A 27005-nucleotide genomic window follows, 5' to 3' on the forward strand; every position below is an offset into this window, starting at 1 on the left:
CTCTGCTAGCAAAAAGAAAGAAGTATCTTCCTCTAAACATTAGAATATTGTATTTTAATGCTTATATTCAACCATTATTCGATTACTGCTTGACCATATGGGGAAATTGTTCTAAATTAGACTTGAAAGAATAAATAAATTACAAAAAAGAACAGCACATATTATTTTTGAAAAATCACCTGATGATCCAACTGATTTACTTTTTCATGAACTAAAGTGGCTAAAAATAAACAGAAGAGTCGAATATCAAAAAGCCATTCTTGTATATAAAACACTAAATGGACTCCTCAGTACCTCAGAGACCTGTTCAATCCAATATCATCAGTTTATGAACTTCGCTCCATTGATGATGGAAATATGTTAGCTCCCCGACCAAAAATAGAGCACTACAAGAAAAGTTTTCAATTTTCTGGAGATGGTATCTGGAAGAGTTTACCTAATGATGTTAAAAAATTTACTAGTTTAAATATATTTAAGAATTTTGTTTACAAACACTTCTTAGAAACATGATTGCTCTTCTACATAATTATGTCTTAATATCTTTTGTGGTTGTATATATTGTACATACATGTATGGTTTTGTTCTTATTTTTAATAATCAATATGATTATTGTTATTATTATTGTTATAATTAGTAACAAGGCCTCAGGGGAGAATAGTCTAGAACTAACTGAGTTACCTTCTATAAATAAAGATTTTATTATTATTATTATTATTATTACATCATTATAACAATGAAAATGGTGAGGGTGTGTAGTATTAATGTGTGTTATATAATTTTAGAGGGGGCAGTGGCCTTAGCATTACAAAACATTACATGAGGTTGGGGGGAAGGTATTAAAAAAATGAAAATGTTTGCATTATGTGATTGTTGAATGGCCCTATAGTTCTTTCTTCTGCATAATATATAGAGGATATTATATGAGTGTCCATGACAGACGATGTTTACGAGACGAGTGAATTTTTTGCTATTGATTTTTTTTTTTTTTAAACATTATTAACACACCTGAATGTGTTTGAAGAAAATCTTGTGATTAAAACATTGTTCCTTTTACTAAATATGGCTTTCAAGTGAAATTACGGTAAGATATGCTACATTTGTTATGTACGAAGCCAAAACAAGGGTGCGAAAAGTGACTTGTCGACCTTAGTATAGATTTCTAACAGTTGTGAACGTTATATTCATAATTAAGTGTTTGATGTGTCACAACTACATCGTAATATAATACAAGTTATAAATAATCAATTAATGTTTTATTAAATTAATTAAAAATATGTATTTGTCATTACGGCATGTGATCAGCTTACACTCTAAATAAAAATGTATTAATGAAGAAAGTAGTATCTGTGGAATGTCGTGTCAGCCAATCAGAGAGAAATGTACTCTTACAACAGCCAGTCGTTAAACGACAATGTCAGGAGGACATACGATTTAGTTATGACATACGAGGAAAATCGTACGATAAATATGACTCTCGTTATGCTGTACCTCGGAGGTAATAAATTCTATGCTTCAAAGTAATCTCAATATTGTGAATGCTCAGGGCTGGAAACAGGAAGCAGAAGAGCTAAAAAGACAATTAAAGGAAAGACAGGACCTAGAAAACGAGTTACAACAGAAAAGTGAAGTGAGTTGAGATCATTATAATGTTGACACAGATGGTGATGAGTTATTATTTTTCACAAGAAGATGTTTTGTAGCGATATATTATATGACAAGTGTGTAAACCATTTTATAATTAATATGCATGAGTGCAATTAACATAAATTAACACAAGCTGTTTTAAACAAATACCAGGGTTAATGTTGTTTAAAACTGGACCAGTGTGAAATCCAGTATTGTGTTACATAATAAGCATGTGCCAGATGATCACTAATAATATTAAACTCAGTGTTTTTACATAAGTACTTGTGATAACATTACACATTGCTGCAAACTGCTACATGTATAATATACATTTATAACATAGAACATGCAGTTTCACATGTAATTTCTAAATACTACCTATAATCAATATATTATACATGTATGCGATGTGATTTTTTTTTTTTTAATTTAACTTTGTTTCTCTCCAAATACTGTTCAAATATGTTTACCTTGACATTAAACCTTGGGGTCCAGGACAGAAAAGATATTTCGTAGTTTAAAATCGCCATAATACTTTTGTTAATCCTCAGGATCTGAGACGGAAAACAAAAAAGCTGAAAAGACAATTAAAGAAAAAAGAGGATGTACAAAAAGAGTCCCAACAGATGAATGAAGTAAGATGATTATTATAATGTTGATAGTAATTGTTTTTAAAGACTTTTAATAGTAATATATTGTGCTAAATTAGTAAAATATTTTGTAGTCAATGTGAATTAGTTCAGTTCATATATTCGGACAAAAAGTAGTGTAAAAGAAGAAAATATGCACGTTTGAATTATGCCTCATGTTAGCAAGGTCAGAGTTTGTATAGCTTTAAAAAAAAAAAAAAATCAATTTTACAGGAGATAATTTCTTTTATGCTATTCATTGGTGGTGTATGAATTACTACATGTAAAATATTGTTACCAGTATTATTAAACACAATCTTTGAAGGCCATTTAAAACCATGCACTAGTTAATGCTTTAAAATAACTGCTGCTGTACATCTTTATAACACAGTACAATTAGTTTGTCTATACATTTTATAAATATTACATAATTATCAAGATACATGTAATATTTTATTCTGTATGATGCAGTACCAGTATTAAAAACCAATTGTATTCCTATCCAAATAAGGTACAAGCATGGTCTTTTGGGGCATAAAACCCATGGTCTTGGGTTGTGGGCATAAAACCCATGGTATTAGGTTGTGGGCATAAAACCCACGATCCTGGGTTGTCTTTCCAAGACAGTAAAACATACTTGTATACTTCAGAATTAGGGGTGATACATAGCTCAGTGGTAAAGTGCTTCCCTGATGTGTAGTCTGTCTTGGATTGATCCCCATCGGTAGACACATTGAGCTATTTCTCGTTCCAGCCAGTGCACCATGACTGGTATATCAAAGGCTGTGGTATGTGCTATCCTCTTTATGGGATGGTGCATATAAAAGATCCCTTGCTATTAATGGAAAAACCTTGCGGGTTCATCTCTAAGACTACATATGTATATGTCAAAATAATCACATGTTTTACATCCAATAGCAGATTAATAAATCAATGTACTCTAGTGGTGTCATTTTATAAAACAACCTTTACTTCAAAATCATCATAATGTTCTAAATGCTCAGGGCTGGAAACAGGAAGCAGAAGAGCTGAAAAGACAACTAAAGGAAAGACAGGACCAAGAAAACGAGTTACAACAGAAAAGTGAAGTGAGTTGAGCTGCGTGTAATCAGGTTGATAGTGATGGTGATGTTTTATCATTATTTTCAAGAAGGCTATTCTGTCCCGGGTCAGACCACTGGCTATCCAGAGACCGGACCCGGGATGGACATGCCTGAAACCGTAATGGTATAGGAGCATGTAAAAATACTCTCTCTCTCTGTCTCTCTGTCTCTCTCTCTCCGAATACAACTGCATGGTTGGAAGCTCAAAGTAGGAATGAATACTCTGTGACTGGTATGTCAAAAGCTGTGGTATGTGCTGCCATGTATATATGAGAAAACATGCATGTACAAGACTTAACTAGTAATCTATAATAAACAAAGGCATGTGATGGTTGTGGGTTTCTTTAATTCTTCAGAATGGGTCTGGCAAATTACAATAGACCTAATTTTCATTGAATATACAATTGTTTTATATTGATTGACTAACTGGAAATTAACCATTTAATTCCACAGCAATGGAAAGAGAAAGCACTGTATCTCCAAAAACAACTGGAAGAACAGCAAATGAAGAGACAGGTAAATTTTCTTTAACCTCGCACATCTTGTTAATTATGACCCTAAAATGTATCACCAGCGTAAAGTAAATGTGTAATATAACATCACAAACCCAAAATATTGAAAATATAATTGATGTTATTGAAAGCTTCTTGGTATGTATCTCAAATACCTTATGTAAATGGAGTTTAAAATTATTAAAATATAATAATGTGTCCCATGTAAGAACTGCATGATACTTCTTGAATGAAACCATTTATTATTAAATATTCTTGTGTTGTGATCAAATGTGTTTGTAATAAAGTGTTACTGCTATAATATTATGCATATGCAAAAATGTTCTGTTTTTCTTTTTGTATGATTAGAACCTTGATGTGTCAGAAAAGGATGCTGCCAGCATTACTCCTAGACCTGTTATTGAAGACATAGCACTTGAACATGAACAAGGTTAGACCTTGTGTGTTCCAATCCCTTTTGTAGAATGACGGGAGAAGAAGGGGTCAGGATGTGGTCCTTCCTAAAAGGCATTTACAAATAATTATTGAAGATATCCAGAATTTTCCAACGATTATAATTATGAGTGTGTTCCAGTGTATAGTTTTCATAATGTAGTGCTGAAAATGGAGTGTTCGGATCTACAAGATCTAATATGACTGAAATCTTTTCAGAGGAGTGGACTTGGCTAGTTATTACATCATCTTCCATGCCTGAAGTGATATAGTGCTAGTGGCTTCAGATATGAATGGCCAACCTGTAAACCCTCCCAGATTCTGCAGGAGACTCCCAGTATTTGATCAAGTCTCCCGCGGGGAAAAATGTCTTCCCACTAGATTACATAATCCAGAGTTCTATGGCTTGAATTGCCAGAGTTGACAGCGACCGCATGCATCAATACTAGTTTATCAAGATTAACATCAAATGCAAGTGGAAACACAAGCCAACAAGCTCAAAATAGATCACAGTACATGATGCTAGTCGTTATGCCATACGACAGCTACAGGCAAAATGCGTCCGCCAGAGTAATCTAGGCTTGTGCTTGCACTTGCATTAGAGGTTAATCGATACACACGATGTCAAAATCACATGTAAAAGCAAGACAATGAAAAGACCAATTAGCTATATAAACAATACTCATATCATTTGATTTGTAGGTTTGTGCAGTAAAATGTTGGTAACACGAGTACACTTCAAGGAATTATTTCCGTACAATTAATAAGTCTGGTGTTTCACATAAAGTTACTCACGGAAATAGGTATAATTCGGGTATATTTCACACGATGTCAGAAATGAGCTTTTACTTAAGATTAGTGGAAATACAGTGTTTATTGCATAGTTATGATGATTTTAAATAAGTACTACACCACTATACATGTACCGCATTATAGTAAAAACTGAATATTCATTTATAAGATTTATATAAATTTGTCTTAGTTAAGGTCAACGACAGTCACTTTTCACACCCTTGTTTTAGCTTTGTACACAAATATAGCATATCTTACCATAATTTCACTTGAAATCCATATTTCGTAAAAGGTACAATTTTTTAATCACATATATTTTTCAAACATATTCAGGTGCATTAGTAATGTTCAAACAAAAAAATTTCAATAGCAATTTGGTATTGGGATTTTCTAGCATTCTCAAAATGGAAACGTCGTTTACCTAGTTCATGGCTATTTTAAGGAGATGCAAAGTGACATCATTGGAATACTGACATCATTCAAATTCAAAATTAGCTATATTATTACAATGCTTCGCCGCATTAAAATAAAAACTGGTCTACTAACCTTGACCCCTGTCAAATTTCTATAACAAGTAAACAACGCTGTTTACAGGTCGGTATTTTTTTATTTTTCATAATTCTGGACAAAATATTAATTTTAAGTTTTAAAAGATAAAAGAAATGAAAAGTACCTTTTGTCAAATATATCATGTCAAAAATTATCGTTGAGTATGTTTTATTTATTTGTGTACAAAGCCAAAACAAGGGTCCAAAAAGTTACCTTCGTCGACCTTATAGGTCTACTTTTCACAAACCACAAATAACAATGATGCAACCTGTAAGTGTAATACTGTAAATGTACTAATTAATGTTTAGATTTTATGTTTATGTTCTTAACATTTTTTAATAAAAGAGTTATTTAAAAAAATATGTATTAAATCATAATAATTATATATTTAAACACAAAAAAAAAATTAAAACTTAATTGTCGGTATTTTTTTTTTTTTTTTTTTTTAATGCCCAGATCTAATTAATTAAGGTTGACTAGTATACATGACATTATGTAGTGTTCATACAACTTATTGTAATACCTTTTTTTTTAAACTTGTGTTAAATCATGTGCATTTAAAAAATCTCCAGCTTTTTGACAAAATCTCCTTCTTTTTCAACACGTAACGGATCCTGCTTTTTCTTTACTGGATGGATGGATGTACGAATGAATGAATGAATGAATGAATGAATAGCCATGCCTCAATATAGTGGCTTCAATGACTGAATCACATTGCTTTGGCTGGACCAAATTGTAATGAATATAATGAAAATGGAGTTATTTGTTGTGATAGGTTATTTTATGACACTTTTTATCTAATGTGTATGCATTTTACAGTCACTCAATCACCCTGGTTGGAGCTGAGAAAGTCACTACCCAAAGTGAAAGTAAAAGAAGAGGTATTAGCCAAATGGCCAGATGATTGCTGGTACTACAAAGGTTTGTTACTTGCTCTATTTGTGTGCCAAGTGTATAAACTAATATTAACAGCGCAGATCCTAGTTTCAACCCATAAAAATGGACATCAAGTCTGGTTAAGTTACAAACCTGTAACACATTTGGATAACGTTACAAGAGAGTGAAACAAGAGTCTGTGACGTTGAAATGGTAAAATATCGTTAAAAATAGACTAAAACTCAACTCCATAACTGTTATTTCTTAGATGCACATGCGTTTTAAAAATATGAAAAATGCATTTTGTGGTATTAGAAGCACCAGGATGACCAGAAACACCTCGGATGTACGGAAATGGATAATCTAAAGAATAAAATATAATTAATGTTTGATTTCAGTTATCATAAACGGCTTTAATAGTGAAAAATATGCCTTAGTGTTTAGAAACTAGGGTCTGTCCCTTTAATATGCTTAAAGGAATTACAAGTTTATCTTTGTTTGACACCCAATAGTTGATGTGTGTTTTAGTGCTGGGGTATCATAAAACATTCATTCATTATAGGAGTTTTGTATCTGGAATACAGTGGGGCATAAATGTTAACAGTAATTAATATTTGTAACAGAACATTGCCATTTACTTAGGTGATCCTGTAGAGGCACGAGTGTAGGAAATTGTGCAGGCAAGTTTTTTTATGGGGTGATTAAATCATGCTACCCTGAAAAATATTATATAAATATAATATCCTGTACAGTAGCCTACCAAAGTTTTTTTATGGGGTGATTCTTCTTCTTCTTCTGCGTTCAGTTTCTTTATGCTCCTTGAATTCAAATTGTGAGTTTTACCGCCTCCATGAACTCCAGTCAGCAGCAGGTCATCTCTTTCGCCCCAAAGTTTATCTCTGATTGTTCTGGGTTGTGGTCAGATGTTTTCTCTAATACTGTAATATGTTGGACATCTTTGCAGTACATGCTCTGGTGTTTGGGGTTCAGTGTTACAGTGGCATTGAGGTGTTGTTACCACTTTGAGTTTATAGAGATGTGCACCGAGTCTGCAGTGCCCTGTTCTCAGTCTGAATATCATTGTTTATTCTCATCGGTTTAGGTGTATGATGGGGTCACTTGGATAAGTACTTCCTGTCCTTGTTTTCCAGGCTGTGTTGAACTTCCCTTTTATGAGAGTCTTCATCTCTGGAAGTGATACTCTGTGACGTTATTGTTGACATTCAGATGCTTGTTTGGCTAGTTTATCTGCAGATTCGTTTCCTGTGATTCCACAGTGTGCTGGAATCCATTGAAGTGCAGCGTTGTTGGTTCTGGATATGATGCTGAGCTGGTGTTTGAAATTTCTGGTGGCATTATCTTGGGACTCATTTTGGACTGATTGAAGTACTGATTTGCAGTCGATGAGGAAGACGATGTTAATGTTTGATGTGGCTTGTTTTATGAGAAGAGACATTGCTAGAGTGGCTGCTTGTTGCTCAGATCTGTAGTTTGTTGACAGCTGGCCTGTTGGGGCTGATAGTGACTTAGTTGTTTCGTCCGGATATTGGATGTATGCACCAGCCCCTCCATTTCGGACTGCACCTTGTGATGATCCATCAGAGTAGACATGAATCCAGTGCTCTGTTGGCTAGTGAGTACTTAGGTGTTCAAGTGTCAGTGCTTTCTGTGCCTCAACTGATTGGTGCGCTTTTGTTTCAATGCCAGGGATGTTCAGTCAGACAGTGATGTCTTGGTTATAGTCTTCATCTCTAGTGTATGGAGTCAGGATTTCCCATTCTTCTGGATTTCTAGAGATGATGTCTTGATTTTCAGTTGAAAGTTGTTTTGATAGGTGTTTGAAGCTACTGCGCTTGAGTCTGTTGATATTTGGATCTTGTATTTTCTGGTTCATTGGGTGCGTTTCTAGTCTCTTGTATTTCACTGCCTGTATAAGTACCTTTTCTTGTCTTCTCTCGTGTAGACTGTGCAGACCAGACATTGATTCCATGACAGTAATTGGTGTGCTTCGCATTCCTCCAGTGATGATACGGAGACCCATATTCTGGATTTGTTCTAGATGTTGTGTGTTTGTTATGGGGTGATTAAATCATGCTATACTGAAAAATATTTTTGAAAAGAAAATTCCCTTGGAGCAGTGAGGGGATTTCGACCCGTGAAACCCTCTCCCTGCACGCATACTTGTTTATTTTCTCAAGTCGGTTATGCTTCACAATAACCGACTTCCTCGTAGAGTAGAATTCTAATCTAGATTCTCCAGATGGTTGCAGGTACTACAGAAGTTTGTTACTTGCTCTGTTTGTAGGCTGATTGTATACACACTGATTATAATACATTCAGAAAAATTGTATACCTGGAGCCAAGTGAGGCAGAAACATTAAATTATAATTAACTTCCATGACAGAAGGTTGTGAAATACTTTAAGACGGACTATACAAGTACTATCTAGAGAAACCCATCTGATAAACTGGACTCTTACAGGACCAAGTAAAACGTCTGTTTTACAAATTAGGTATAATTTTTCTTGTGCGTTTATTTATCAGTGCTTACAGGACTTCAGATTGCATCAAAGTGAAGTCAATAAACATTGTGCCCAAAATACATATGCCCCAAATAATCGTGCTCAAATTAACTACAAACCAGCGGACCTCAAAATATAAATATTTTACCTCAAACCCACTGAAATGTTAAGACTAATTAGATTAAAATAACTTGAAATGCATTTCTGAATATTGACAACTCTACAGAAGCTGTCAAAGACAGCACTGAACTAAAACGACCTTCCAGCACTCAGAAAAGACTAATGGATTCTATCATCATTGTGAGGTATAGCTAGATAAGGCAATTCCAACCCGAGGGACAAAATGTTTTTTGTGAGGGCCGAGGTTTATCAAGGCCCTTACAAAAACATTTTGTCCCGAGGGTTGGAATTGCCATATCTATACCTCACAACGGTGATTGATTCTTTTTCTTGCCCATTTAATTACAGTAATAAAACATTAATTTTGTAAGCTATGTACGGTTTGTTTATTGTTGAATGATTCGTAAACATTTCACCTACAAACAATGAAACTCATTTAATCATACGCTGAAAAATATAGTCCAGCTTATGCAACAACATAACAATAAATATAAAGTTGAAAATATTAATTTGTTTAAATCTTTTAAAACAATGATACAACGTTAAATGGCAAACAGAATTTTGAAAACCATGAGTTATGATGTCAATCATCGTAAAACTTGAGTTATGATGTCACACGTATGTAGAAATCATCTAACCCTCAGGTCAGATAGATTTATCTAGCCCTCGGGTCAGACAGCACCATACAAAAGCTGGATAACCTTGTCCAGTGGGAAAGAAGAATCTTTCCTGTAGCATCATAGCGTGATATTTTCCAGCACTTGCTAGTGTGCACATTTCAGTCTGAATCTGTTATTAAATATGTGTATGCTTATATTCCATTGTTTCAGGAACTATTCTAAGCTGTGACAACTGTTTGTATCAAGTTGAAGACAGTACTGGAGATGTTGAACAGATCTGGCGAAACGACATTATCACAGATGAAGATGATGATAAAAACATCATTCAGGTATTGCATCAGATTATCATATTTTATAAACCTATGTATTTGATTCATGTCATTTGTTGTTTTGCGAAAGGTTTTGATCTACTATAATCAACATGAATAATTTATCATATTTTATAAAAGAATATAATTATGTATTTATTCCAGGTCAATGATTATGTTGTGGCAGCTTATCCTGGTTACTCCTCGAGCTATGCGCCTGGTCAGGTGGTTAGGGTTTTCTCTGACCTGAGCATGCAAGTCCGTTTCTATGACTCCAAAGAAGGCACAGTGTTCAGAGACCAAGTGTTCAAACTGAGCGAGGACAAATACAGATACGACGTCGAGGACATACGTCGGTGTGAAAACCGATGGGTTGGTAGAGCAGCTGTCGTACGAAATGATGACACAGGGGTTTATGAGTTGGGTGAGTTGAATTATACACACATTAATTTACAATACAGGCCCCTAGGAACGATATCTGGTGGAGGGCATAGTCTGTAGTGGGTTGGGTGGGGGGTACACAAGCTATATTTTTATCTTTATTTATATAGAATAACAGAAAAAACTAAAACATTTGTCGTCAACTGGGGAGGTACAACCCCCTCCCCCATCAGTTCCTATGGTCCTACAATAGTGAAAAACTAGTTTTTCTTGTAATGATTAACATATTTTTAAAATATTATATATTAACAGTAGACACACCCACAGACTTACATGTACAGACACACAAAAAGACAAGACACATTAACCTGGTAGTCCATTGATTTTACCTTCACTATAACTTATAATCGAACAGTTTTTAAATTCTCATACGTGTACTTTGTGCATTAGTTCAGCTATTTTAATTTTAGTTAACCTAAATATTTAGTCTTAAAGACGACTTTACTTTGTTCCTTCATTTGATAAAAGTACTTGTCAAGGTCTGATTATCATTATTATACAATTCTAGAATTTTACAGTGTATTGGTTTATTGGACACACAATCTGTGTTATGGAAGGAAGGAAATGTTTTATTTAACGGCGCACTCAACACATTTAATTATGGTTACATGGCATCAGACATATGGTTACGGACCACACAGATATTGAGAGAGGAAACCGCTATTGCCACTTGATGGGCTACTCTTTTCGATTAGCAGCAAGGGATCTTTTATATGCACCATCCCACAGACAAGATAGTATATACCACGGCCTTTGTTACACCAGTTGTGGAGCACTGGTTGGAACGAGAAATACTGTGTTATGGATGCATTGTATTGTGTGCATTTAAATAGTTGTGGTTATAATGTATTATTGGTACATTATTCCACCCTGGAAACTGGCTTGAAACGTTTTGAACCATCAGAGGTATTCAGCTTAGAGATGTTTGTCTGTATTTCTAATGATCTAATTATTAAGTTCCTAGTTAGTCCTCTAGCGGACCAACTGGTTTCATCTCCTTTAATGGCAATTTACCCATTTTTTCATAGTGTTATTGCCCTTGAACTTAGGAGGTATCAATATGTTTTCAATGAGAAATATATTTATTTCAAAAACTGCAACTATGAAAAGTTAAATAAAGAATGGGCACAATGGCTCAACCTTTTTATATAGTGAAAGAAAGAGAAAAAAACCCATTACACTTAGATAACGATCTACTCAAAGGAAAAAGTTTTTGTAATTGCATGTTTATATAACATTCCAACACAGGCCCGACTGCTGTTCCTGTTATTATCATCAGTTTAATTCTGCTTCATTACTCACTATCAACTTTAGGTTTTTCTTCCTCTTCTTCTTCTTCTTTTTCTTATTCTTCTTGTTCTTCTTGTTTTCCTTCTTTTTCTTCTTCTTCTTCTCTCGTTGTTACCCTTTTTTCTTTTTCTAAAAGTCCTGGACCATAAGGCGTGCACAAAAGGAAGTACTATTTTATTTTGGTTTGTACCTGCATATATCAGAATAGAATATAATGTGAGTGCATATGTGCGTGCGTATATATTTATGTTTGTATATATGTATGTACATGTATGTTTACACATGTATGAATATTAATTTTAAGATAAATTGTAAGGCAGTGTATCAGGGCTCCCTAACCCTGGCACTGTCTAATGGTCTGGGGACAATAAAAAAAAAAATAATAATAATAATAAAAAAAATGTTTTCAATGCCTCAAGATATTGAGATGAAATTTTAAATACAGCTTTATCATGTACTATTACAGATCAAGTTTAACTTTCATGGAGTTATGGCCCTTGAATTTAGGAAGGAAGGAAGGAAGGAAGGAAATGTCTTATTTAATGATGCACTCAACACATTTTATTTACAGTTATATGGCATCAGACATGTTTAAGGACAACACAGATATTGAGAGCGGAAACCCCCCTGTCGCCAATTCATGAGCAAGATATCTTTTATATGCTCCATCCCACAGACAGAATAGTACATACCCCGGTCTTTGTTACATCAGTTGTGGAGCACTGGCTGGAACAAAAAAATAGCCCAATGGATCCACTGACGGGGATCAATCCTAGACTGACCACACATCATTGTACTTAGGAGATACAAAAATTAGTTGGGCCCGGTACAGGGGGCATGTATTGCTTTAGCAGTAGTCTTAGAATACTTGCTAAGTTACTAGTTGCTTTTGGTGGTTTTAATTGTTTTACGTATATTGTTTTCCACAGCTAACATCAAGGAAAAAGACTGTGTAGGCCAAAACTACACTATCGAGTGGCCCGATTGTTCTCATTCTCCAAAAAGCCAAAATCCAATACACATTTTTGGTGCATTCACCCGACATCCCCCACTGAAGAAAAATGGATACGTGCTTGCCATTGCTAATGACAAGACAATGGAATACCTGCCTGGTCAGGTGACCCACATCCATAAATCGAAAGACTCGTTTGATGTTGCTTTCTGTGATGGCACAGTGTAAGTAGAAAGGTTTTTTTTTTTTTTTTTTTTTTTTTTTTTTTTTTTATTATTCACCTTTCCCTGTTACAACAAAGTCTACCCTCTATCCAGGGAGGGAACAGAGGACGGGTGGTCAACAGGACCCAGGAAGTTGTATCAACACAACAGAATATTATAGAATGGTGAACAATTTTTTTTATTTTTTTTAAATGTTCATTCACACCTAATTTAATTGATACAAACCCACACACCGACACATACATCATTCATACTAGTATATTCCCTCAGCTTCCCAGTCACAGAAAAAGTAATACCATCAAAAAACAAGCTGTTCAATTACTATGTATATTTTAAATTATTTTTGTTCTTGAAACTGTAAATACAATCATATTTTTATTTTATTTATCCATTATAGAATATGTTACTAACAATAATTTTGCTACCATCATTCAATATCTTTTAACTTCAATATCTTTATTAAGATCACATTAAAATGTATTACATTGTATTTGTCATTTCAAAGCTTTAAAAAATATGTTACACTTCTGACTACCCAAGGTATGAAAAGCACACGACTGTTTTAAAATGATAATTCTAATTCAACACAAATGAACAATTCTGAATGGATTTCTATTAGAGATTTTCAAGACGAAATACACTGAACTCCAATCATGGGCGTATGGGGACTCTTTGATTTAGGGGGGCTGGAGGGGTTGATTTGCCAGAAATTTTACCCAGATAAAAACTGCCCGAATTTTTACCACTGTTTTGCCCCCCCCCCCCCCCCCCCCCCCCGTACACCCATGACTCCAATGAAAACGCACCAGTGAAATTTGTAGTTGTAAAAATCACATGGAAAGAAATAATAACACATTTGACTGATGTTGGATAACTACATGTATTTTGAGAGGCAATAAATAACCAAACAATTGTATTCATGGGTTTGGGTTATAGAGTGTTGTATATTAAGCTCACATATGCAATATCAATTGAAAACTGGCTGGAGCCTTTTCACAATGGAGTACAGCATATATCACATGTTAAATGCATGTTTAGCATTCATGCATGTACATTTGTTTATCAACAAAGTGACAGACATTAGCTAAACATACAGTAAATAGAGGATATTTCATGTTTTTTGTCAAATACAATCTATATCTCATCAAGTGAAGTTTGCAATCATATCTCACGCGTTGTGCGACGAGTGTGATATGATTGCAAACTTCACGAGATGGGATATAAATCATATTTGACAAAAAACCCATGAAATTTTCTATTTATTATATAACTTACCTTTAATTTTAAAATGCCAGCAGCAAAATAGTTCCGGCTTTCTTAGTGACTGATAACACTTTTATTTCACTTAAATTTTCAGATATTTCAATAAATGTTACACAGTAATAGTTTATATAACTTTCAGCAATCTTTACAGCACTGCAGTAAGTCAGGGCCCCAACTCTGGCACTACTATATTTATTTTCTGGAGTCAATAAACTTAATTTTTAAAACTAATAATAATTTTTGAAAATTAAAAGATTTTCTTGTGATATTTCTACATTGTTACACATCTAGATTAAAACAAAACAAGGAAAGCAAGTTTGTCAATCATCTATTTCAGAGGATAACTATATCATAATATTCATATAATAGCTACATTTTTTCATACCAGTATATAAAAGGTAACAAAACATATGCATTGTATTTAAGTGGACCAGAGTGGACTTTCTCTCTAATTGATTTTTTTTCCTTCAGAGCCAGTGCCAGTATATCAAAGACCATATCTGGCATTTTTACATTGTTGTTGTTGGGGGTCTGGGTGGTTGTGTGGGTTTTTTTTGGTGGGGGGTTTTGTGTGGGGTTTTTTTTTAAATATATAATTATATAACAAACGTTTCATGATTTACAGTAATTTAGTTTTGTTTCTTTCATACAGGAAGAAGATTCCACTTGATAGGAACTTGTACTACTGTCTCAATAAGACATATTATGATCAAGCTGTGACCTACTTTTTGGACATGAAAGAACGGAGAAGATGTGACAGTTTTTAAGACTGGCACTGGTTGGAGATGACATTCTCATCACATTTATACAGAATCTGAATTTGGTTACATTCATGACGTTGACATATTGCCCTAGTGCCTGTTGTACGGTTTCAAGCCAGTTGTTTGTACAGCTCTAGACAAATATTCTTTTAGTTTGCTTGTTTAATGGTTGCCTATTGAGCAATGTGCTACAGTGTTGTTAACATTCTGTCCATTCATAGTGTTATCTAAATTATTGGTGAATTTGAACACAATGCTAGATATTGTGGAACAGTTGAGTGACCTTAACAATATACTGCTTGTTCATCGCTTGTTCTAATTATTTTTTAGTGTTTTTTTGAGTGTATTTTCTTGTGTAGTATGTCTTGTTTCATTGCCTAAGCATTACTGAAGATTATCCTTCAAATATTGGGCTGAATTTAGAAAAGGGGATAATTGTGTTCAAGTCTTAAATGTGGACAAAAATGAGACTTGTGTCATTTTAACTAAACACCCGTTTTATCGTAAATCATTAAATATATGTAATTATTATGTGACCGTTTAGAAAAGTGACACATGACTAAGAAATAAAAACTTTTTGTATGTTTGGCCCTTAGTGTACATATCTTGACCATCAATTATTACAAAGTGGTTTTCCTTAATATCACTATTCCAACAACAGCCATATTGCAGCCTCCCATTGTTTGTATATTTTTGTTATCATCAGTAGAGTGTGTCTTATGATAAATAAGAAAACATGTACAGATCAAGGGAAATTAATTTAATGTTGAAATTTTTATAATCAATCATTTAATGATAGACATTTTAAAGATAACACATTAGAATTGACTAATTCACTCTTAGTCGAATGGTTATACATAATGTATGTTTGTCTGTGTTTGTGTTAATTTCAAAGTAAAGGAAGTGATGCTGCCAACTCTAACCCTCTTTCTCCCATTCCAACTGTAAGCAGGGGTGTGATTTTTTTAGCTATATCTAATTTAAGCTTCTTCTCTTTTCACTATAAATTATTTTCACAAAGTAGATTGGATAAGATGTGAAATGCTGAAAAATAACCTTTATTTAGGTATAATTTAGAGGTTTCAGCTTTTTAAAGATCATTTGTTTATGTCATCAGACAGCCGTAATGTTTATGACTTACGTTAGTGTTTGACAAATGTTTGAGAAAGTCACCAGCCCCAACAGAAGCCTTGATTAGTGCCCTATGTATTATAGTAATGCAGCTGATAATTTCCACTAGCCCAGACCAAAAATTCACTAGGCGGGATCAAGGGCTGGAGGATTTGTCAAACCATGATTACATTTGGCTGTTTCAAGGACAGTTAGGCTATGGGGCATATTTTGTGACTCACTGGCCACATTTACTTCTTGAAAAAAACCAAACATTTCTTGGTTTAAAAAACAACAAAAACCCCCAAACAAACACAAGAGACATACCCGTCCCTTGAACATTACGTAATTGTAAAAACTTCCTTACATGTCTTCATTCCAATAGAATAAGTCCACAAGCGTCCATGTACAATTGTTTAGTTTATTAAAGTATTATTAACCATATTATTGTTATCAATATAAGTTAACATTTCTATATCGTCTTAAGTGCCTCATGGTCTTAAGAAACTAGAATATCTGTGATAAAATGCTTATATACATTTAGTAATAAATCTGAACCTGTAATTTTTTCATTTTGATTTTATTGGAATAGTGTAACCCATTTACACGCAAACAATTTCAAGTATCCCATTACAATTTACAACCATGTATCTGTATCTACATCAGTCCATCCATCCATCCATACATCCATCCATCCATCCATCCACCCATCCGTCCGTCCGTCCGTCCGTCCGTCCGTCCGTCCATCCGTCCGTCCATCCATCCATCTATCTACCACAGTGGCGGATCTAAGGGGCCCCCTAAATTTTGCGATAGTTATATTTTAATTTTATTTTTTATGTTTGAGAATCTGAGGAATCTCTTTGGGAACGTTTGTGGGCATCAACCATATGTCAGTGACCCCCCCCCCCCCCCTCCCCCAATGGATTTGTGGATCCACCACTGCATCTATCTATCTACTGTATATATATCTACAATTCTATCTATTTCTCTGTATCTATCTATCTATCTATATATATATATATATATATATATATATGTTATTACCAGAGTGTTTTTCGGTATCGTCAATATCATATATTAGGAATAAAAATTGTATTATGCGAACTTCTGGCGAGCATAATACATTATTTTTATTCCTAATATATGATATTGACGATACCGAAATACACACGGGTAATAATCTCTTTAGAAATACACAAGGGTAATAATCTCTTTTATCATATAAGCTCAAGCTTAATACACCATGTTTTTGTAAACTGTATACGCAACTTTAATTCCATTCCATATATGTATATATGTGTGTGTGTGTGTGTGTGTGTGTATATGTATATGTATATGTATATGTATATATATATATGTGTGAAAGATTAAACAATTGTTCGCATGATTTCACGACGCACGTAAAACCTGTTGTTTTTTAAATATTTATTTGGTAATCCAAGTGCCAGTTAAATGGCAGCTAGTTCCTTGGGATAAAACGTTGACCCTACAGTCATATTTAGGGATTTGTAACAACTATTTATTCTTACATACCCGTTGGTGAGAACACCATGCATTATTTTTTATAACACATGGGTTGTTTACACACGTACGTGTGTTAACAATTTCAAGACATACGACTGGCTGCTCCTAGGTGATTACCAGGTCACCAGTGCCATGCATCCAATGAAAACCAACACGGTGGAAATGGATTATACTGTGATGTATAGTTAATCTGACAATCATGTCTCTGTGACGCGTAAGTCAGCTACAAGTGCAACGACTGTAAATAACTTTTAGTCGAAAAAGATGTTAAAATTTGCTTAAAACCAGGTTGTTGAGGATATGTAAGAAATAGAATAATACATTCGTGTCCATTAGATACCATTTATCTCACAACTCGTTGTTTAAAAACGTAGGCCTATTAACTTGCTTTCGCTCGTTTTCCGCTCGTTAGATACATTTTAAAACAACTCGTTATGAAATAAATGGTATCTAACGGCCACTCATGTATTATTCTCTATATAATACCTCTATTCCCGTTCGGTCTGACTATTTACCCCCAAGACACCCCAAAACACCACCAAAACACTACCAAGATAACCCAAGACTCCATAAATATTTTTAAAAATCAATTAAAATGTACTATTTTATAAAATATTTAGTGGAAAATGAAGTAAAAGAATTAATTTTAAGCCTTAATGCCAGCTGATTGCTAAGGGAGATAATCGATTATTTACCCCAAGACACCGCAACATAACCCCAAGACACCGACTATTTACCCCAAGACACATACGATACCCCCAAAACATACACTATACCCCGCAGGCTTTAAAATGTATATACTTTTTTATTTTTAAAAGAGGTACACGTTTTCTTGCTGTTGTTGGTTTATATATATATATATATATATATATATATATATATATATATATATATATATATATATATATACCAAAATAGTTGATTACCTCCCTTAGCAATTTAAGGCTTAAAATTAAAAAATGTATGTCATTTTCCACTAAATATTTTATAAAATAGTACATTTTATTCATTTTAAAAAATATTTACGGTGTCTTGGGGTATCTTGGTGGTGTCTTGGTGGTGGTTTGGGGTATCTTGGGGTGGCTTTGGGTATCTTGGGGTGTCTTGGGGTAAATAGTCAGACTCATTCCCGTTCATGTCTTTGCGCCATCAATCTATGTTAGAAATATAGTCAGCTGAATGGCTGAAAAGAGTTGGGTGTTGTAAACTAGTATTATAGTACTTTTACCAATTTATTTTTATTTATTTAATTTTTTAGTTTGTTTTGTTGTTTTTTGCTACATTTTCGAGAATTTGATATAAAAAATAATAAGAAATTAATAACTTAATAAGTTTCTTCTGTGACATTGATTGGCAATATTATATTCCGTGCACGATTAACAACACCATGCAGTCTCAGGCAAAATGACTAATGGGGGGGTGGGGAGGGGAGGCCGATGACTATGTGAGATCGAAGGCACAATTCGCTCGAGCTTTCAAAGGGTTTCAGGGGGATTCCCCCCTAGAAATATGAAAAACTAGATTATGCAACTTCCTGCATTCTACAAATAAAATTCAATATTATAAATGCAACACTTTGTAAATGTATAATTTCTTTACTGGAGTAGGAACTGGCTGGAATGCCTGCCGGATATTCGGTTCCGGCGAGATAAAAATTCTGCCAGACCGAATCAAACCCTGCATGATCAAACATGATCATAAGGTATAGCCGGTTTTCTTACTAAGACAATGTGTCAGAATTACTCAAATCTTTGTAGCCAATGATTAATAAATCAATGTGCTCTAGTGGTGTCATTAAACAACACAAACTTTACTTTCTATTGGATATTATGCCTCCTCCATTTCAGATACAGTGCTCGCATCGGTCACATAAGGGCCTACATATACATCAGTCAACACTGTCAGTATACTCTGTCGGTTGACCACATTTTGGTGGAGTAATCATTTTGAACTGATGAACGATATTATTTATTCAAAATGTTATGCCTAATATACTTATCTGTGATATTAATATACACACATGTTTAATATACTTTTGATAGCAGTAGGCCTATACTTTGCACATACTGGAGTTGGTGTTTTGCAATAAAGTGCCGAATTGAAATAAAAATTGGGTTTCAAATTTCCGATTCTAACCGACTCTAACATGATCTCTGGGCTCAAATGATTACCAGCAAACCAAATTTGTCATATCTTTTCATAAAATTGTTAATCAATGGACTTTTGAAATTTTCAGATATACTTTATTTCCACTAAGTGCCGTTTTTCAACAGAAAACGATTTTCTTATCATCTCAAAATCACTGGAGGTGGCAAACAATTTCCCATTCCAACGTTTATTAATAATAGCGTACCAAAAAAAAAATGTGTCTATTGTAAAACGACACGCTAATGTCTTTTTAAAAAAGTGTTTAATGTTCAATAAAACTGTCAAATTGCTTTATATTATTTTCTATTCCAACCTACTCTTAACATTCCAATGCTTTTTCAACAATAATGATTGAAAAAATAAATATACAGACATAGAAGTCGATAGAGGTCATTTAGGTTACCAAGGTCGGCGGGGGGGGGGGGGGGTGTATATCCGTAGATCGAAGGCTCTTATAATATTATTAATGGAAATATAGATATGTCGTAACCTGTAGGTTATAGTATGTGTATGTACATAATGTATACTTGATATATTTATATATAAGTACCCTATGTCAGAAAGTGCTTCTAAATGATCTATTGTTGCTATCTGGTTTGAGTATCCTATACGACAAAGTTTATTTAAATGGTCTATTGTTGATATCTGGTTTGAGTATCCTATATGAGAAAATTTATCTAAATGATATATTATTGATATCTGGTTTGAGTATCTTAAATGACAAAGTTTATCAAAATGATCTGGTTTGAGTATCCTATATGAGAACGTTTATCTAAATGATCTATTGTTGATATTTAAAATGCTGTCTGGTTTGAGTATGCTATGTGAGAAATGTATCTAAATTATCTATTGTTGCTATCTTTTGTGAGTATCCATGTGACTGGTTTGAATATGATATGTCAGAAGGTGTATTTATCTGACCTATTGATGCTATCTGCTGTCAGTATCCTGTTAGAAAGTATATCTAAATGACCTATTGATGTTATATACGGTGTCAGTATCCTGTTAGAAAGTTTATTTAAATGATCTATTGTTGCTATCGGGTGTCAGTATCCTGTTAGAAAGTTTATTTAAATGATCTATTGTTGCTATCGGGTGTGAATATCATATATGAGAAAGTGTATCAGCATTAGTATCCTATCTTCTTTTATGGTGTTGAATAAGGGTTACAATAACCATGTTAGTCCAGTCGCAGAGAAGGCTTCTCTGTGTACTTCTGGCTACAAGAGACATAATCTTCAGATTAGTTATCTAGACCACACAGAAGTTAAAACAATCGAGGGTAGACTTCTTGAAAGTTGGTAGATAATGGCATCACTAGCTATCGCATATAACCTAATATCGTCAAATATGCCGATTTCATGTTTTTGTCATAAATAGGTTTAATGTTGGTATGGAATGTTATCTCTGGTCATTGGTTAGTCGATATTATACGCAAAATGAACCATTTCTAATCCAACAGCTTAAAGATGCTCTTCAGTTTGAAGCCAGTCTGTCTGAAGCCAGGGTGTGCACTTTACGGTCGTCCGATCGCCCATGGTGAGTCAAAATAGCGTCGGGCAAGTCAAAACCTTATCACGTGTTACCCGCCTGACGACCGAAAATTTCCGCATATTGAATTATGAATCAAAATGCAAATAACTAATGTTTGTAAGAGATCTGAAAGTTACTTTTTTATTTATTGTTTTCAACATTAGTATCTACGCAACCAAACCCATATAGGACATAATAGCGACCACTTCCCCAGTCTATCGAACAGTCTAAAACCATTCGGAATGCCTCGGCCGGTTTTGAATATGTATTCGGAAAATATCGGCCACGTAAATGTATTCATAGGTTCAATCGGAACACTTTGGTCATGTCCGTCTTTACTTTCCATTTAGTTACAATCGGAACTACTCGTCACATTCCGCTATGCTGTTTTGCAGAAAGATTTTGTTTCCTAAACATTGTGATCACTTTTAACCACTCCACAATAATTTGTAATAAACTACATGTAACAAGGTTTCAAATAAGCTATAATGTGATCATATTGACTTTTGGAGGAGGTTTTAAAAAGAAAATTATGAAAAGTATTACTTTTCTGTGTTGTTTTTTTCACCCATTAATACACTATTTTTCTCATTGTTATATAGCAAAAATACGATTTTCATGATTAATTAAATTAAAATGATATTGTTTTGCCATGACAGGTGTGCCTGAACTATAAAGGTGACATATTTTAACAAAATATATGTGTTTTTTAACAAATAGTTAGGGTTAATATACTTTTATTTTAATAGTAGCACACAGAGGGTCACCTTGACCATGTGTTGACCTTGTGATCCATAAATAGCATTACTCAAAGTGCCAACCGGTTTTATTTTAATCAGCAATGTTTATCAGAACTCATTTTTTCCATATTAGCCTCCTGACTGTGATGCCTGAATGGCATTAGACTACAACAGGGTTCACTGGTTAAGTCACTAATTGAGTGGTTCCAAGGATCGTAGGTGCTGGTAAAGTCGTAGCATTTGTCCACTTATAGACGAAGCACTTACAGTCAAAACTTGTCAAAACGTCCTTTTAACTCTGCATTTTCAACAAGTCGATGATTTTGTCGTTGCTATTTGTATTCGAGGACAACCTCTAATACAAAGAGAGTCCACAGTTAAATGGTGATGTGTACAGTCCCTATACTGACAATGTCTCCGTCAATAACTAAGCACTAACCTGTGACCTCAACAGAAATTCTAGATAGCTAACTCCACGACTAGAATGGGGGTGGGGTGGGGGTGGTGTACAGTCTATATAACCCGTGACCTCAACAGACACCCTAGATAGTTAACTCCATGGCTAGATGGGGTGGGGTGGGGGGGGGGGTGTACGGTCTATATAACCCGTGACCTCAACAGACACCCTAGATAGTTAACTCCATGGCTAGATGGGGGGTGGGGGTGGGGGGGGTACAGTCTATATAACCAGTGACCTCAACAGACATCCTAGATAGTTAAGTCCATGGCTAGGTGGGGGGGGGGGGGGGGGGGAGTACAGTCTATATAACCCGTGACCCCAACAGACATCCTAGATAGTTAAGTCCACGGCTAGATGGGGGTGGGGGGTGGGGGGTTGTACAGCAGTCTATATAACCCGTGACCCCAACAGACATCCTAGATAGTTAAGTCCATGGCGTGACAGTCTATATAACCCGTGACCTCAACAGACATCCTATATAGTTAACTTCATGGCTAGATGGTGTGTGTGTGTACAGTCTATATAACCCGTGACCTCAACAGACATCCTAGATAGTTAACTTCATGGCTAGATGGTGGGGGGGTGTACAGTCTATATAACCCGTGACCTCAACAGACATCCTAGATAGTTAACTCCATGACTAGATGGGGGGGGGGGGGGGGGGGGGGGGGGGGGGGGGGGGGGGTGACGGAAAGAAAGAAATGTTTTATTTAACGACGCACTCAACACATTTTTATTTACAGTTATATGGCATCGGACATATCGTCAAGGACCACAGATTTTGAGAGGAAACCCGCTGTCGCCATTACATGGGCTACTCTTTCCGATTAGCAGCAAGGGATCTTTTATTTGCGCTTCCCACAGGCAGGATAGCACAAACCATGGCCTTTGTTGAACCAGTTATGGATCATTGGTCGGTGCAAGTGGTTTACACCTACCCATTGAGCCTTGCGAAGCACTCACTCAGAGTTTTGAGCCGGTATCTGGATTAAAAATCCCATGCCTCGACTGGGATCCTAACCCAGTACCTACCAGCCTGTAGACTGATGACCTAACCACGACACCACCGAGGCCGGTAGGTAGCTATAATATGAACGACAAAACTATCTTCCGATATTAAAATTGTATTTCTGCACAAGGCAGAGACAAAAAGATGTTAACCAAAGTCGTGGTTGCTTCCATAATCCAATCTCAGGTGCTCCTAGGAGATACGTAACAGTGTTGTGACATATAGTAGTAAAATAGTGCATAATGCGATACTAACATGCCACTTTGTATGCAGTTAGGCCATCATGTGTAGAGTAAAACCTGATATAGAACCAACCTGGCAGTGACCCTATTGGCCAGGTGTCGTCACAATTCAAAATGACCGCCAATTAACTATTTCTTACTCTGTGTCACATTTAATACAGCAAGTTATAGAATATTAACTCCAATGACAATGCAATTACTGTTTATCTGTTGCTGGTATATATTAATCATTATTTAAAAAAAGAAAAAAAAAAGAAAAAGAGAAATGCGTCTTATCACAAATATCCTGCATTAGTCCAGTAACGAAGGCACGAATATCAATGAAACTTTACACAGATGTTCTGTATCATGGTGGGGTTAATTTAAAATCAGGACATAAAAAAATGTAATATCTCCCCCTAGTGGCCGCTATTTTGAATTTGAGAATGGCCGCCGTTAGCTTTAACATAAAACCATTATACCAAAACCTATTCTCCTGTTTAAAGGATCTATGAATCCAATGGTGCATATAAAAAGAAAGTAATATACATGTTCACCATATTTGCCCTGGGGCGGGATGTAGCCCAATGGTACAGCGCTCGCTTTATGCGTGGTCGGTGTGGGATTGATCTTCGTCGATGGGCCCATTGGGCTATTTCTCGTTCCAGCCAGTGCATCACGACAGGTATATCAAAGACCGTGGTATGTGTTACCATGTCTGTGGGATGGTGCATATAAAATAACCCTTGCTGCTAATCAAAAAGAGTAGCCCATGAAGTGGCGACAGCGGGTTTCCTTTCTCAATATCTGTGTGGTTCTTAACCATATGCCCGACGCCATATAACCGAAAATAAAATGTGTTGAGTGCGTCATTAAAAACCCCCATTTCTTTCCTTCCATATTTGCCCCAAAAATATGGATATACTGAACGACTTCCTTCCGTGAACAGATCGGTGATATGAGAGTCTTTTCCAGCTGTAGACATCAGGTCATCTAACACGATGAGATTTCTGACTCTGGGATCCAAATAACGATCCTTTTCCAAATTCTCGGGTATGCCTTGAACAAATTTTACTCGAGCAACCATTTTGATCGTATCATAGAGAGGTTGCCATCGTTTGTAGAGCCAGGTGATGCACTGGGGAGGCGGGTGGATTTTACCATCCCGTAGCAGTTTGTACAACAAAAATGTTTTTCCACACGACATGGGTCCGACATGATCATGGTGAACGGATGTAACAATCTTAAGGGCTGCTGCTGCTGCTGCTGCTGTTGTTGCTGCTGTTGTTGCTGCTGTTGCTGTTGTTGCTGCTGCTGCTGTTGTTGCTGCTGTTGCTGTTGTTGCTGCTGCTGCTGCTGTTGTTGCTTCTGCTGCTGTTGCTGCTGCTGTTGTTGTTGCTGCTGCTGCTGCTGGGAAGGCTTATTTTCAGATTCCAAGAGTCCATGTTTATTTTGTACGTGCCGAGTTAGGTCGTGGGTCCACCTGTTCTACCACCTGTTGCGTTGGGGAGACCATGACGACTTCAGGTGTCGGGGGCTTGTTCTGTTCCTCATTTTCTTTTTTCCAAGTGGGATCGTAGAGTTCTAGACATCGATCCACGCTGTACATCATCTGACTTTTCCCACCACGCTGCACTGGAAAATGAGGTTGAAGTTTGCCTTGGGCTTGCAACTTGTAAAAGCGGGTCCACTTGTCCACGTCGGGAACGTACAACTTGTACTGGTCTGACATGTTGCGCCTCTGAAGGTTCTATCTCAAATGACGATGTTACCCATTGCCCTTTTATTTATACTCTCTATAATTTCGCGTATGCGCACAAAGATTAAATTGTGTGTGATACGTATGGTCCATGCCCCCCATCCCAAAGAATAACTCGTGCACAGCTCAGGGCCACTCTCAGCGCCACAGGGTCACACTCAGGGCCACATTCAGGGCCACACACGGGGCCACACTCAGAGCCACACACAGGTCCACACACACACACACACACACACACACACACAGAGTCACCCTTACATTAATAACAAACAAAACGTGTTATTCACATGTTTATTTTACAAAACGAAAAGTAGCACACACGTGTTTAGTTTCTCAACACATTAATAACAAACAAAACGTGTTATTCACATGTTTATTTTACAAAACGAAAAGTAGCACACACGTGTTTAATGTCTCAACACATTGTTAATGTAGGGACATCTTGGGGACAGCCTGTAATGTTCCATCACTGGATCGTCCATCTTCTGCCATCTGTAGGTGCGTAGCCCACAACAGTAGCAGACGACGGCATCGTGATCTCCCGTGTAGAAGAAGCCGGCCTTGGCGAGTTCCCTCGGTTTCTGGCGCAACTGTATGGGCCACCACCCAAACGTGCAGAGTCGTCTGTAGAATCCTCTCATTTCGGGACAATGGCAGAACAAATACTAGTAATGTCTCGAAAGACCATCGCCATCGGCGTCGTAGGTATCATCGTGGGGAGCCGAGTCCGTTTCTCGAGCAGCATCCGTCTGATCCATGGGTTCTTTGTCCACGATTTCGACGGGTTCACGGATATCCGTGGGTTCTTCGTCCACAATTTCACCAGGTTCACGAGCAGCGTCCGCTTGATCCGTATCATTTTCTTCTGGTTTGGTAGCCACTCTTTTGCATTGGATCGTGTGTCTTTCAGAACATTTGCATACCAAGACATCGTCACCGCTGCTACAACTGCTGTTACTACTGCTGCCCATTCTCGAATATTCCGACGCCATGTCTGGAGCGCACGTCTTCACTCTGCAATGGTCGACTGACGAATGGCGAACAGTTCTAAATCTAAGGTTTATATACACAATGTCTGAGCATGTCCAAACACGTCCTGGTTTTCCCCGTGACGTCACCGAGCATGTCTGGGCACGTCTAATATCTCGGGTTGCATTCACTCTATGACACCATGATTATGATGATCTTGGTGACATGGATCTCTCAGTTCCGGCACAAAGTCGTAGATAGTGTCAAAGCATTTCTGGAGCTCTTTCCACTGTTTGGCAGTCAGTCGAACGCCGCGACGGGAAGGTTTCAGTTCTTGATCACAATACCACCACTGACGAATATCCACCCCTTTGTAAATGGTCTCGACGTAGACGTTCCCGCCGAGATGTTGTGATGTGTCCCATTTAAAGGAGACCAGTTCCAACCATTGTTTCATCGTCAGAGAAACGCCTTTCTTTGTGGGAAAAACTTTTCCACGGTCCTCGTCGA

The 27005-nt window shown here is 36.1% G+C and overlaps 1 protein-coding gene across 9 annotated transcripts in view; it reads left to right on the plus strand.

Annotated features, from left to right (window-relative positions):
* The window catches only part of LOC121373939 (von Willebrand factor A domain-containing protein 3B-like), a 104510-nt gene extending 87817 nt beyond the window's left edge, over positions 1-16693 (plus strand). For 7 of the 9 annotated variants that reach the window (XM_041500774.1, XM_041500768.1, XM_041500773.1 and 4 more), the window contains 10 exons: positions 1544-1627; positions 2178-2261; positions 3260-3343; positions 3812-3874; positions 4219-4300; positions 6463-6564; positions 9991-10109; positions 10254-10512; positions 12749-12995; positions 14911-16693. In XM_041500774.1, coding sequence (XP_041356708.1) covers positions 1544-1627; positions 2178-2261; positions 3260-3343; positions 3812-3874; positions 4219-4300; positions 6463-6564; positions 9991-10109; positions 10254-10512; positions 12749-12995; positions 14911-15025 — 1239 coding nt within the window. In that variant the 3' untranslated portion in view covers positions 15026-16693. The remainder of the gene's footprint in view (positions 1-1543; positions 1628-2177; positions 2262-3259; positions 3344-3811; positions 3875-4218; positions 4301-6462; positions 6565-9990; positions 10110-10253; positions 10513-12748; positions 12996-14910) is intronic. The other 2 variants (XM_041500777.1, XM_041500776.1) reach the window with 2 other exon arrangements.
* Positions 16694-27005: the final 10312 nt, after the last annotated feature.

This window comes from Gigantopelta aegis, chromosome 6 (assembly GCF_016097555.1).
Source record: "Gigantopelta aegis isolate Gae_Host chromosome 6, Gae_host_genome, whole genome shotgun sequence".
Lineage (NCBI taxonomy): Eukaryota > Metazoa > Mollusca > Gastropoda > Neomphalida > Peltospiridae > Gigantopelta > Gigantopelta aegis.